Source organism: Aedes aegypti, chromosome 2 (genome assembly GCF_002204515.2).
Source record: "Aedes aegypti strain LVP_AGWG chromosome 2, AaegL5.0 Primary Assembly, whole genome shotgun sequence".
Classification (NCBI taxonomy): domain Eukaryota; kingdom Metazoa; phylum Arthropoda; class Insecta; order Diptera; family Culicidae; genus Aedes; species Aedes aegypti.
In genome coordinates this window covers 50,616,135-50,628,983 of record NC_035108.1, presented here as the reverse complement: position 1 = coordinate 50,628,983, position 12,849 = coordinate 50,616,135, and the positions used below count along the sequence as shown (strand labels likewise).

Sequence of the window (12,849 nt, the reverse complement as noted above, 5' to 3'; positions counted from 1 at the left end):
AACTCCTTGGAAGAATCTTCTGAAAAAAAAAACCTATGAGATTCTTTGATTACTGATTTCTTTTTCTGAGATTCTTCTGAAAGTTACTTTTAAATGGTTCCGGAAACTCAATTTCATATTATTCGGTAAATCTTTTTGGAGTTCTTCGTGACACCGGAATAATTCTGGAAAATATTCATGAAATCTTCTGGATGCCTGTGATTTTTTTAAATCTTTCAGGGATACTTGCAAGATAACTTCTGGGATTCTTTTGGATATCACTGTGAAAAACATTTAAAATCCATTTGGAACTCTCCTGGGTTTGTTTCAGACATTTACGAAAATTCTTAAAATAATTCCTTTTGAAATCTCCCTGATAATATTTTAGTGATTTCTCTGTTATTCTTCTGTTAATCGACCTGGGATTCTTCCGGAAATCCTTCTTTAATTCCAAAGCAATTTCCAGAAGAATTTTCAGAAGGATATTTTTAAGAACCCTAGATATTTGTCCCGAAGAATCTCAATGTAATTTCTGGAATAAATACCAGAGCGATTTACGGTTGAATCTTACGTAAACTTCGGGTAGAATTCTAGAATGCTTATCATTCAAGCAGAATTCCAGTCATATTTCCGGATGATTCTCGGCAGGTTTTACGGAAGAATACCTGCAGAATTTCTTGAAAAAATTATGCAAAATATCTGGAAGCATCTTCGAAAGATGTTTTGAAGCCCTCCAACAGGATTACAGAAAGAAATTTGGGGGTATTTCAGAAGAATTTCCGAAAGAATAACAGAGTTTTTTTTTAATTCAGGATGCTCCTAGATCCTAGAAGTAATTCGGAAAGAATTTCTGCATGAATCCTCAACAAAATCTAGTAGAAAGGATTTGAAGGATCCTCAGAAAGATTTCCGAAAGATTTCCAGAAGGTTTTCCGAAAGAATGCTAGAAAGATATCCGCAAGAATTCCTACAGGATTTTTGGAAGAGTCCCAGAAACATTTCAAGAATATTGACGAAAAAATCTTAGTGGCATTTCTAGAATGGTTTGAGAACGATTTGCGGAAGCATCCTCGAAAGTATTCTAAAAGGATTTCCGCAAGCATCGCATGTGATTTCCGGAAGAATACCTGAGGTATTCTCATAAGAATCCGAGATATATTTCCAGAAAAAATCCAGAGTATTTTCGGAGGAATTCCCGAAGAATTTCTATTAGAGTCATAGTACATTTTTAAGCAAACCCTTCTAAAAATATCCAGAAGAATTGCATCAGGATTTTTGGTAGAATCTTCCATATTATTTCCGAAAGAATCTTCAAGAATTTCGAAGAATTTAAATTTTAGGATTTCAAAAGTAATCCTTAAGAAGATAAACGCAAAATCACATTATTTTTTTTCTGTTCGGGATGAACCACTGCCACCAGTTTTCTTTGATCTTATGTGGTATACCCGTGTCCTTTGTTTAGTGCATGTCGTTCTACTCCATTACTATGCGGCTCTGCACAAAAATCTGCCTCTCTCTGTCCCTCCTTCATGAAATTAGTAAACAACAAGGCCAGTAAACGTCAAAATCTCATGCAAATTCAAAACAGTGCAGAGCCCCATTGATAAATAATGAAGTACAGGTATGTTCCGTTTTTATCACGTTTCGATTTTGTCAACAAATTATTCCGTTTTTACCGACACAAAAAAAAAAGTTTTTTCTTATTTTTTTTAAATGCTTGGAATATGAACTAAAACCTTATTTGAAGCTATTATAAATGTTTTTCAGGTTCGAATTTTCGACATTATGTTGGTGTTGATCACCTACGATACATGGTAGGTGTCAAGTCATAAACAATTCAATTAGGTTTGATTCTTTCCTATCCGCTAATCAATTATAGTTTTCAAATTAAGCATGGGCTGATGGACAAGATTGACGCATCTTTCAACATTCGAGAGTTGCTCTGGCCACGTCCTAGCAACCAGGCTTGACAGAACTCCTCTGCGATGCAAAAATAAGGCGATTTTGATGTTTTATTGAGGAGTAAAAATTGCACTACTCAGAACAAAATACCGTTCTCCGATCCGTGAACAACAGACGTGAACTCGTCAACAAGCAAAAATACACCGTGAACTAGATCATGTTTATGTGAACGCGTTACCTAGTTCCGAAAACGTTCATGGTAGTTCATGGTGTATTTTTGACAGTTCACGTTTTCCAGAACTCTTTTTTGAGCGTGTATATATTTTCAACACAGATCCTCAAACAATTCAAATGAGAGTGCAAAAAAATACGGGGAATTTTTTTTCTGGTACTCTTTCTCACATTTCTTCTTCTTCTTCTTCTTTCTGGCGTTACGTCCCCACTGGGACAGAGCCTGCTTCTCAGCTTAGTGTTCTTATGAGCACTTCCACAGTTATTAATTGAGAGCTTACTATGCCAATGTATATCGTGTGGCAGGTACGAAGATACTCTATGCCCTGGGAAGTCGAGAAAATTTCCAACCCGAAAAGATCCTCGACCGGTGGGATTCGAACCCACGATTCTCAGCTTGGTCTTGCTGAATAGCTGCGCGTTTACCGCTACGGCTATCTGGGCCCCCACATTTCTCACATTTATTCACACTTTAAAAGAATTCTTGAGTGTCCCGCCCGAACAAAACAGCACTCGTGGAGTTGTTATTGAATTTTGCTCTGTTCTGCATCTTCCTTGCTGATTTTTCGATGCCTCTCTGCTTATTATGTTTTCAGTCTCACGCAAAGAGAGAAAGGCAGTACGCCGCTCTAGAGTATGTTATCGAGCTCTGATGATGTACAGGAGTATAATCAAGCCGGATAGCATCGTCTGGAATTCGTGTTGCAGAGACCTCTCCTTATTGTTATATAACATGGCATCATACAATTTTCTATGTGATTGTGATAGACATATATCAATAAGAATGATCAGTACTTTGTTATAAATGATGTACCTGAAAATAAACTCAACAATATTTAAGTAATGGCAAGGAACATTATCAAGTTCATTTTATGTTTGATAAGACTGTCAATCCCGTCATATTGTGTACATTATCTTCCATCTCTCGAACTCGATAACATTCCACAGATTATAGCATTAGCCATTGATTAGGTCCTTTTTCAAAAGTAGGGGAAAAGGTCCAGCAAAACTTAACAATCTAATAAAATATTTGAAATCTTTATACAATAAGTTTGCATCAGAGAAGATAGAAAAGGGCTGTAATGGCTGACAATTTGAGAAACTGTTGATACTGAATGGTCTCACGTCACGCACGTTCCCCCCCTTATTTGTTGATTTTAAGGTGATTATAAAACGAAGCCAAACTTTTTAAGTGCACAAAACTGGTGAATCTGACAACGGTTTGTGTTGAAAACCAATCAAATTGCTTGCTTGCTGGTGGCGACCAATGGGATAAATTTTCAACGCCGTTTGTTTCTCAAGACTTGTGCTTTTAAAAATTTGAGGTTTGGCTTCGTTCTATAAACCTTAACGCAGAAAACTGCTTCGTCAGTTGTGACATTTGCTCCATTTTTAGTTTAGCCAGGTAAGTCAGAAAATTAGGCTCTCCTATATAATGTTTGACATTATTGTTGAGGATTTTTTTCAAAGAAATCCTCCACAGCTAATTCCTCTAGCATATTGTTTTAAAACCATACTTGTCAGGCAAAAGCTGGCCTGTGTATGGTTTTATTTTCAACTAAATTTCAGTTAAATCGAAGGTTCACTTGGTTATGAACAATTTTTCTTGAGAATTCATCAGGAATTCAAACGGAAACTCGTCTAAGAATACCTCCACAGATTGCTACATGAGCCTCTAAAAATATATATACTATAATTTATTCACGGTATTCTTCAGTGATGTTACATGAAATGTATCTAAAAGAATATCGAAGGATTCTTCCAAGATAATATGAATGTATTCCTCTAAGCATTGCAAAAAAGATAAATTAATTGAACGATTCAATTAAGAAAATTTCTAACATAATATTTCTTTACGAGTACCTTCAGAAATTTTCATTGATATTCCAAGACAATCATCGAGAAAGTTTTTGTTCTTCGTCCAAGAATTTCTTCAAATGTTGAATCAGGGATTTCTGCAACAGTTTATCCCGGAATTTCACTCAGAACTTCTCCAGGAATTCCTCTAGAAATTTAAATACAGATTTTCTAAACACGCCTACTTTTTCCTCCAGCAATGGTTTTCATCAGACTCTTTAGTAAATTCCTCAATATCATGTACTCCTCTGTGAATTCTTTTCACGATATTAAAAATTTCGTGTTTTCAGACAAGCTACCCTAGAACTCCTTTTATTTTTTCTTACGCTTCAATCGTCGCGATGTTGTATTTTGTACAACACTGTTGAAAAAACCACGTTTTTTCCGGAAGAACTGCCAATAAATTTCCGGTGGAGCTCCTGATGAACTTTGGAAGAATTGCTGGAAAATCTCTGGAGGAATTACTGGAGAAACTCTGGAGAAATTTCTAGATGAATTGTGGAGAAAATCCTTAAAAAAAACTGTGAATGATTTCCGAAGGAACTCTGGAGTAAGTCCCGGAGGAAGACTGAAGGAATATTCAGAAGAATTCCTGGAGGAACCCCAGAAGCATTTCTGGAGAAACTACGAAGAAAAGAATATTTGAAAGTAAGGAATCCGTAGGAATTTCAGATGGAACTCTGACGGAATTCTAGGAGAAACTCGTAAAAAATTCCTGGACGAACATTGGAGAAATTCTTGGAAAAACTCTGAAGGATTTCCCGAGGAAATCTAGGGGAATACTTAGAGTAACAGTCTCGAAGCCTCAACTGCTTGAAAGCCAATCTGAGGAAACATTTGAAAGAAAACTTGTCAAAATACATCTTATAAGGAGTCACCTGCCACTATGTTCCAAAAAATTGTCACTATCAAATCGTTTACTTGCCATGTGTCTGCTCTTTTCTTCTCCACCAGCCGCCTCCCGCCACCACCGCCAACAGCCCACCTCCAAGAACTCCACCGGGATATTGTCCAGGAATTTATCAATAGCAATTTCTCCGAGGATTTCGTCCACGATTTCGGTAATGGAATTCATGGTGCATTCCTCAGAGGATTTCGGATAGGCTTCGGTCCAGGATTTTTACAGAGATTTTTTCAAGAGATTTCCTCCAGAAATTTCTCTAAGGATTTCAACCAGGAATTTCTCCGAATATTTTTTCCAGAAATTCCTCCGGGGTTTCTTTTTTAAAAGCTATTACTTTGGAGATTTTGTCCAGAAATTTTTCCGGAGATTTCCTTCAACAATTTCTCTGGGGATTTCCTCTAGAAGCACTTCCGAGGATTTCTTCTGAGGATTTCATTCAGAATTTTTTCCAAGGATATCGCCAAGGAATTCCTCTGAGAATTTCCTTCCTGGCAGTTTGCTCCAGGTACGCCTCCGGAGATTTTCTCCACAAATTTTTCCGCAGATTTTTTCCAAGAGTTCTTCCGGTGATTTCGCCCAAGAACTCCTCCGAGATTTTCTCCAGGAATTCTCAAAGAGATTTCCAGCAGCAAATCTCTCGAAGATTTTGTCCAGGAATGCTTCCGGGGTTTTACTCTAGAAGTACTCCCAAAGATTTCATTAAATTAAGATTTCCTCCAGGATTTCATCCAGAAATTCACTGAGAAAGTCCTTCGGGGATTTTTCAGAGAATTTCCTCTGAGATTTCTTCTAGGAACTGCTCCAGAAATTTTTCCGGTGATTTCATCCAAAAATTACTCCAGGGAATTCATCCAAGAATTCCTTCGAGGATATCCTCCGGCAATTTTCGTTAGAAAAACCTGATAGAATTCCTCCGGGGATTTTTTCCAGAAATTTCTCGGGGTATCTCGAATAAAAATTCCTCCGGAAACTTACTTAAGAAATAAAACCCCAGACGACCTCTAGTGTTCCCGAAGATTTTTTTAGAAATTTTCTGAGGAACTCTGGACAAACTCTCGGAGGGAATGTAGTGATTTTTTCGAAGAAACTTCAGAAGAACTCCTAGAGGAGCTCAGGAGTATTTCCGAGGAATCATAGTGAAACCCCCATGAGTCGATGTTCCATTATTCGATATCGACATATTAAGCCATACAAAAACTCGTCATTTCATGGTTACTATGATGGTCCCCTCATACAACTTTCCAAAGCAATGAAGGAGCTTAAAAAGAATTCCCGGAGGAATTCTAGGGAAAACCCACCGGAGAAATTCCTGGTGGAAATCCCCGGAAAAAATCTGATGGAAATCTTCGGAAAATTTTCTGGAGGAATGCCTGGAGTAAATCCCCGGTGGAATTGTTATTGAGAATCCATTGAAGAATTCCTGGAGAAAATACCCTGAATAAATGTAGGATGATATCCCCGGAGTAATCCTAGAAATCCTCGCAGGAATTCCTGGAGCAAATCTCCAAGAACTTCCTGGAGAAAATCGTTTGAAAAATTCTCTGAAAATATCGTCGAAACAATTTCTGGAGAAAAACCCCGGGATGGATTACTGGATGGGAATACCCAGAGGAAACCCTGTATGAAATCTCGGAGAAATTCCTGGAGAAAATCTCAGGAGAGTTTCCTGGTGCATATCCTCAGATTCAGGATACATTCTCTGAAAAAATCTTCGAATGAATTTCTGTAGAAAATCCTCGCACGAACATATTAATGAATTTCTAGAGTGAAATCCCCAGAGGAATTCCTGGACGGAATCCACTAAGGAAATCTCCGGAGCAGTTGTTGGAAAAATCATCGGAGGAGTTTCTGGAGTTGAAACAAATTTCCGGAAAAATCCTTAAGGGAATTCCTGGACTAAAACTCCGGAAAAATCCTGGTGCAAATCCCCAGATTAATTTATGGAGAAAATCCTAAAAGGGATTCTTGGAGGAAATCCCCGGGGAATTTCTAGACGATATCAATGGAGAAAAGTTTTTAAAGGAAATACATACCCGAAGAGATTCCTGGAGCCAATCCCCAGTTAAATTCCTGCAGCAAACCCCGGAGGTATTCCTGCAGCAAACTCCCGGATGAATTCTTGAAAGACATGACCGAAGGAGTTCCTGTTGTAAATTATATTGGACAAATCGGAGGAACGTCAGTAGTATTCCTGGAAAAACTCCTGAAGATGTCTGTAAGTGAACTTCGTTGTGGAATATTTAAATATATTCCCGTAGAAAAACGTGGTGGAATCCTAGCACGAATTCCTAAAGTATTTCTCGGAGAAATATCCTGACGATTCCTTGAGGTGTCCTGTATGAGTTCCTGAAGGATTCTCCGAAGGAATAGCCGGAGGAATAGCTGGAAGAGGAATAAATGTTGTTTTAAAAACAGCTGCGATGGAATATTGTTCCTGTTTAACTTACCTTAAATAAGTAGGAACTAGAAACGGTGGCAGTATCAGCGAGAAAAATCCGAACAGATAAACAAACATGCATCGAACCAGTTTTGGAACAGTTCAAATCTTGGTCCAAATCTGACCAAAAGTAGTTAGACTGTTCCAAAAAAAGAACAAGAAAACTGGTATAATTCATAACATGGTTTAAAAATTTGGACCACCGGTGACCCATTGTTGAAGAAACTCTGGAGGAGTTTCAGGTAAAACCAGTGAAAACAATCACGACAGATATCCTCAAGATCCCTGGGATAATTTCAGAAGCAAACATAGTAGCAATCTCAGAAAAAAATCATATAAGTATCTACTTTTTCATGAATTCGTAAAAACAATACATGAGAAACGCTAAAACAGATTTCAAAAAGTCATTTTAGGAATCCCTGAAAACATTGATGTTTCTATGGAATAATACTTAAATACATTACTAGAATGTCTTGATAAATCTCTGCAAGAGTTCCTAAAAGAAGTTCTGGAAGAATACTTGTCAGAATTCTCAGATCAATATCTGAAGGAATTCTTGGAGAATTTTCAACGGAATTCGGAGAGGGATCTCTATAGTTTGAGTTAGACGTGCAAAAATCTTTTAGATGAGTTTCTGTAACTTTCAACTCATATGTTCTTTTTCCAAATATAGGAATTTTAAAAATGCCACTAATTTAAAATTGTCTTCCAAATGTCTTCACAAATTCTAAAAAGTCTTCCAAAAATCTTCCGTCTTCCACACTATTCAAATGTCTTCCAATTGAAGAATAGTATCCCTATATGTAATCTGAGATTGTTTGATTTTTTTTTTGTTCAAATAATAAGCATCTTTCTCTTTTAGGTTGTCACGTAATAAAGGAACTGTTAACAGAAAGGATTTTAATATTACACTATCTGGTTTTACTTTGGTGAGTGATTTAATACAGATAATCTAAATTTTGTGCTCATATGGTTGAACATATTTTACTTTATTATCACAATAGATGGACATCTGTGTTGTATTTCCTTTTTATGGTAGTCGTTGGGAAAGGATAACCTGATGCCCAGTATACTGCCCTTAACTGCATATTTGTCACATTCGACATTTTTGACGTTTTCGAGTTAATACCGGGGAGAGTCATCAAATGACAAATATTTTAGATCAACTTACTGAAATCTGTGAGATTGTTCTAGAAAATTTCAAAAAAATTCCAAGCTGTTTTGTCACATTGGCAATTGTAACCACATAACAGTCACATTGAGATTATACATAAGCCTCATAATGCAGTAGCAACGAAATTTCTATCAGCATCACTTTCTGACTATTCACCCAATATGCGATATGAGTAGTGCAATATTTCAGCATCAAATAAGCACTTTTGAATTCTTAGTGATTTTTTGAAATTTTAGTTTCCTCCCATACTGCAATAAAATGCAAACTTGGTATCCCATTTACTCAATGCCTACTTTTATCGAATGTTACAAATATGCAGTTATGGGCAGTAGTGTGGGACAAAATTAAGATTTTCGCTCCAATCCACTATTTGGATTACATTTAGGCCCCATAACAACTGTGCAAAATTTCAGCTCGATCGGAGAAACTATATTTAGCCCCGAGCGTTCTAAGTTTGTATGGGATTTACTATTGGAAAACTTACTTTTGTAAAGAAAAATCGCCGGAGGTCACCCTTTGACCTCTATAAAAATTCTGAACACAGACCTCGATAGGTATTTTTACGATGAAGAATATTGCCGAAGACCACGAAGCAATCCGACACTTGTAAAAAAGTTATTCAATGAAAACCTTTTGGCAAGGCGACATTGATTAACACGTAAAAGAATGACAATAATAACAAAATCGGGCAAAATTTCCGAATAGTCTATGCTTTATAACTTTTTTTACAAGCATCGGATTCCTTTGCGGTCTTCGACAATGTTGTTCATCGTAAAAATACCTATCGAGATCTGTGTTCAGAATTTTTATAGAGGACGATGGGCGATCTTTGGCGATTTTTCTTTACAAAAGTAAATTTTCCCATAGTAAATCCCATGAGCGGTTCCATTTGAATTCGAATGTCGGTATACTTTTGTATTTTTTGATTTGGATGAAATTTTGCACATGCTTTTTTATGCCCAAAAATGCCATCATCGGCTCGCCATTTTGACTCTAGCCTTACTTTTGAGAAGGGCCTAAGGAAAAAAACCCTTAATATTTTTTTAAAAATTATAACTTAGAAACGGTTTGTCCGATCAGTTTGGTGCCTTCCGCAAAGTTTTAGGTTATTGTTGGGACTATCTGGAAAAAAAATATACACTGTAAAAAAAAATTGTAATTTTTTATATATCGAATATAAAGCTTAACAATAAATTTTCTAAAAAATCGTATTTTTGATTTTTTTTTATTTTTTTATATGTTAAAGAAGACAAAAAATGAAGTCTTTTGCACAGTGGGTCAAGATGGAGAAATCATGGACAAAGTTTTATTGTTGGGACCATTTGGAAAAAAATGTACACTGTAAAAAAAAATGTTGGAAGTTTTTTATATATCGAAAATAAAGCTTAAAAATCAATTTTCTCAAAAATCGTATTTATGATTTTTTTTTATTGTTGAAGAAGACAAAAAATGAAGTCTTTTGCACAGTGGGTCAAGATGGAGAAATCATGGACAAAAAAGTTATGATTTAAAAAAAAAGGGTGAATTTGTTGAAAATGGACATAATAAACTTTTCAAATGTTTCGGTAGCAATTAGCAAAATTTTGTCATAAACCTTTTTTGTTGAAAATTTTTCGTACTTTCATAAAATCGGGTCGAAAAGCATTCAAAAAGTTTATTTAGACCATATTAAAAAATCAACCTTTTTTTAAAAATCATAACTTTTTTGTTCATGATTTCTCCATCTTGACCCACTGTGCAAAAGACTTCATTTTTTGTCTACTTTAACATATATAAAAAAAATCAAAAATACGATTTTTGAGAAAATTGATTGGTTAACTTTATTTTCGATATTTAATAAATAACAACGTTTTTTTTACAGTGTATATTATTTTCCAGATAGTCCCAACAATAACCTAAAACTTTGCGGAAGGCACCAAACTGATCGGACAAACCGTTTCTAAGTTATAATTTTTTGAAAATTATTAAGGATTTTTTTCTTAGGCCCTTCTCAAAAGTAAGGGTAGAGTCAAAATGGCGAGCCGATGATGCAAAAAGGCATTTTTGGGCATAAAGAAAGCATGTGCAAAATTTCATCCAAATCAAAAAATAAAATAATGAAATTTGGGAAAAAAGTCATTTTCTGTGGAACCGCTCCCATACAAACTTTAAACGGCTGGCGCTAAAATATAGTTTCACCGATCGAGCTGAGATTTTGCACAGTTGTTATGGGACCTAATTGCAACCCAAAAAGTGGACTGGAGCGAGAATCTAAATTTTTCATATAACCGTGTCCTAGGCTAATGGGCAGTATACCTCTATATCTCTTTGACTATTCATGGTTAAAGGCTTCTGTGAGTCGGGAGTATTTAAAAGTTACATCAACCAAGTTCATGTATCAGTCTCATAGATAAAGAACAATTACTTAACCTTATAACACCTTCGAAATCATTTCTTCGATAGGCTCGAGTTAGAAAAAGAACGCATCACTTGAAGAGTCCCGCAAACAAACCGATGAAAGCTGGCCTGAATCTATCGAGGGTAACAACACTCAAGGACCATTGTCTTCGTCATACAGCACATTTGATAGATCAGCAAACGACACGAACTGGTAAGAATCATAACACATAAAAAATTAAACCTGATAAGATAACGTTCACCTAGCATGCATTGTTATGCTCTATACAACATGAAAATAAATATTTATCGATATCTATATATGAAAGCTATCAATTTATTGAATATGCAGACATTACTCTGTTAATGGCAAAAATAACAAATAAAATTATTAACTCATAACGCGTGGTAAAGATGACTCTTGTATGCAAGTTATATGCGCAATTACCGCCTAAGAAATCTTGCTGTTATAAGGTGTTGAAGTTTTGAAATTTACATGTACACGACGAAACTCGTTTCAAATGTATAAATGGAGATGGAATCTGCGAAAAGAATCCACGAGCTCCGATGGACATTAAACCCACAACTCCCTATTCGCTAGATGGGCGCTTCAACCTATAAGCTGCAAAGGCCCTTGAGAAACCCCGACGCTCGGAGGCGAACTGAACTCGTTTACCCCAAAACACATGGGATCATCATTTCGCAGTCTAAACTTCCTTCCTTCCAAATGATACTTAGAATATGTTTTTCTGATACTACTTTAGGCTGCATCAAAACTTCTGTCTGCAAAAATAGCACTGAAACCATTTTTTTCTCATTCATATGTTTCAGAAAATGTATCTAACGTCGATTTTTGCATCGATTTGCATTATGGTGAGCTTCCAAGAGATCACTGCATACGCCATCTGGAAAATTGTTGAACCTGAAAAACCCATCACCAATGAGAAAATGTACACAGAATATCCGTATCTTCGCGAGTTGGATATGAGTCATCAAACGACATTCGACTTTCCAATGCATCAGGTTCTTCTGGATCACGAACGACTATCGGCATACATTTGCAACTATTGCGGAATTCAATCAATCTACAATCTAACCTTATCCAAACTGCCGCAACTTACGTTGATTGTGTTGAAACATAACGCTCTGCAGTACGTGCATCCTGATTCATTCCGGCACAACTCCCGACTGGATCATATAGATTTATCCGGAAATCAGCTGGTAACGATTAACTCACAAGCCACTCTGCGACATATATCTTCAGTATCGATATTAAATCTGAGTCAAAATAGGAAACTGGACATCAATCGAGTGAAGCTAGAATGCGATAGACTAATGATTTTCAGCTGTAACAATTGCGCAACAACCTACCTGGACCGGAATTCGTTCGCCGGTATGTCCAGACTTTCACACATTAATTTTAAGGAGAATATGATCAAGCAGATTCATTACGATGCCCTGGAATGGTTGAGCTATTTGAAAACTCTTAACATCGATGGGAACCGTAATTTAACGATGTTGAGCTTCACGTCAAAATCACTAAAACGATTAAGTGCTCAAAACTGTTCACTGGAAGGAACGTTGCAAACATCACATCTACCTGAGCTGTACAGCGTCAATGTGCGGGGAAACCGTATTACACATCTGGACGAACTTAGTCTTGTGAGTAACCGGAAGATCGACAGTTTACTGTTGGACGACAATGAACTTCACAAAATTCCGGAGTTACTCATTAAGCTACCAGGGCTGCAACGCTTATGTCTAGACCAAAATCTTCTGCAACCGTATGAGCATATCGATGAAGCAACCTTAGTGTATCAAAAACGATTTTTGAGGCAGAATTGTTCTCAAGAGGATGTCTTCCATCACAAGTTTGAGTACCATCTACCGAATAAAAACGGAGTGGCAGTTTACAAGAAGAATCCAGTGCACAGTGTTTCCAATAATGGTGCCACGATAGATCTATCAGGCCGGAATGTTGTTTTCATA

The 12,849-nt window shown here is 36.5% G+C and overlaps 1 protein-coding gene across 1 annotated transcript in view; it reads left to right on the top strand.

Moving 5' to 3' along the window:
• The window catches only part of LOC110676785, a 31,015-nt gene extending 19,151 nt beyond the window's left edge, over positions 1–11,864 (top strand). Inside the window, exons 4-6 of the mRNA XM_021845940.1 lie at positions 8,173–8,239; positions 10,927–11,074; positions 11,692–11,864. Of these exons, the coding sequence (XP_021701632.1) occupies positions 8,173–8,239; positions 10,927–11,074; positions 11,692–11,780 (304 nt within the window). The 3' untranslated portion in view covers positions 11,781–11,864. The remainder of the gene's footprint in view (positions 1–8,172; positions 8,240–10,926; positions 11,075–11,691) is intronic.
• The last annotated feature ends 985 nt before the right edge of the window (positions 11,865–12,849 follow it).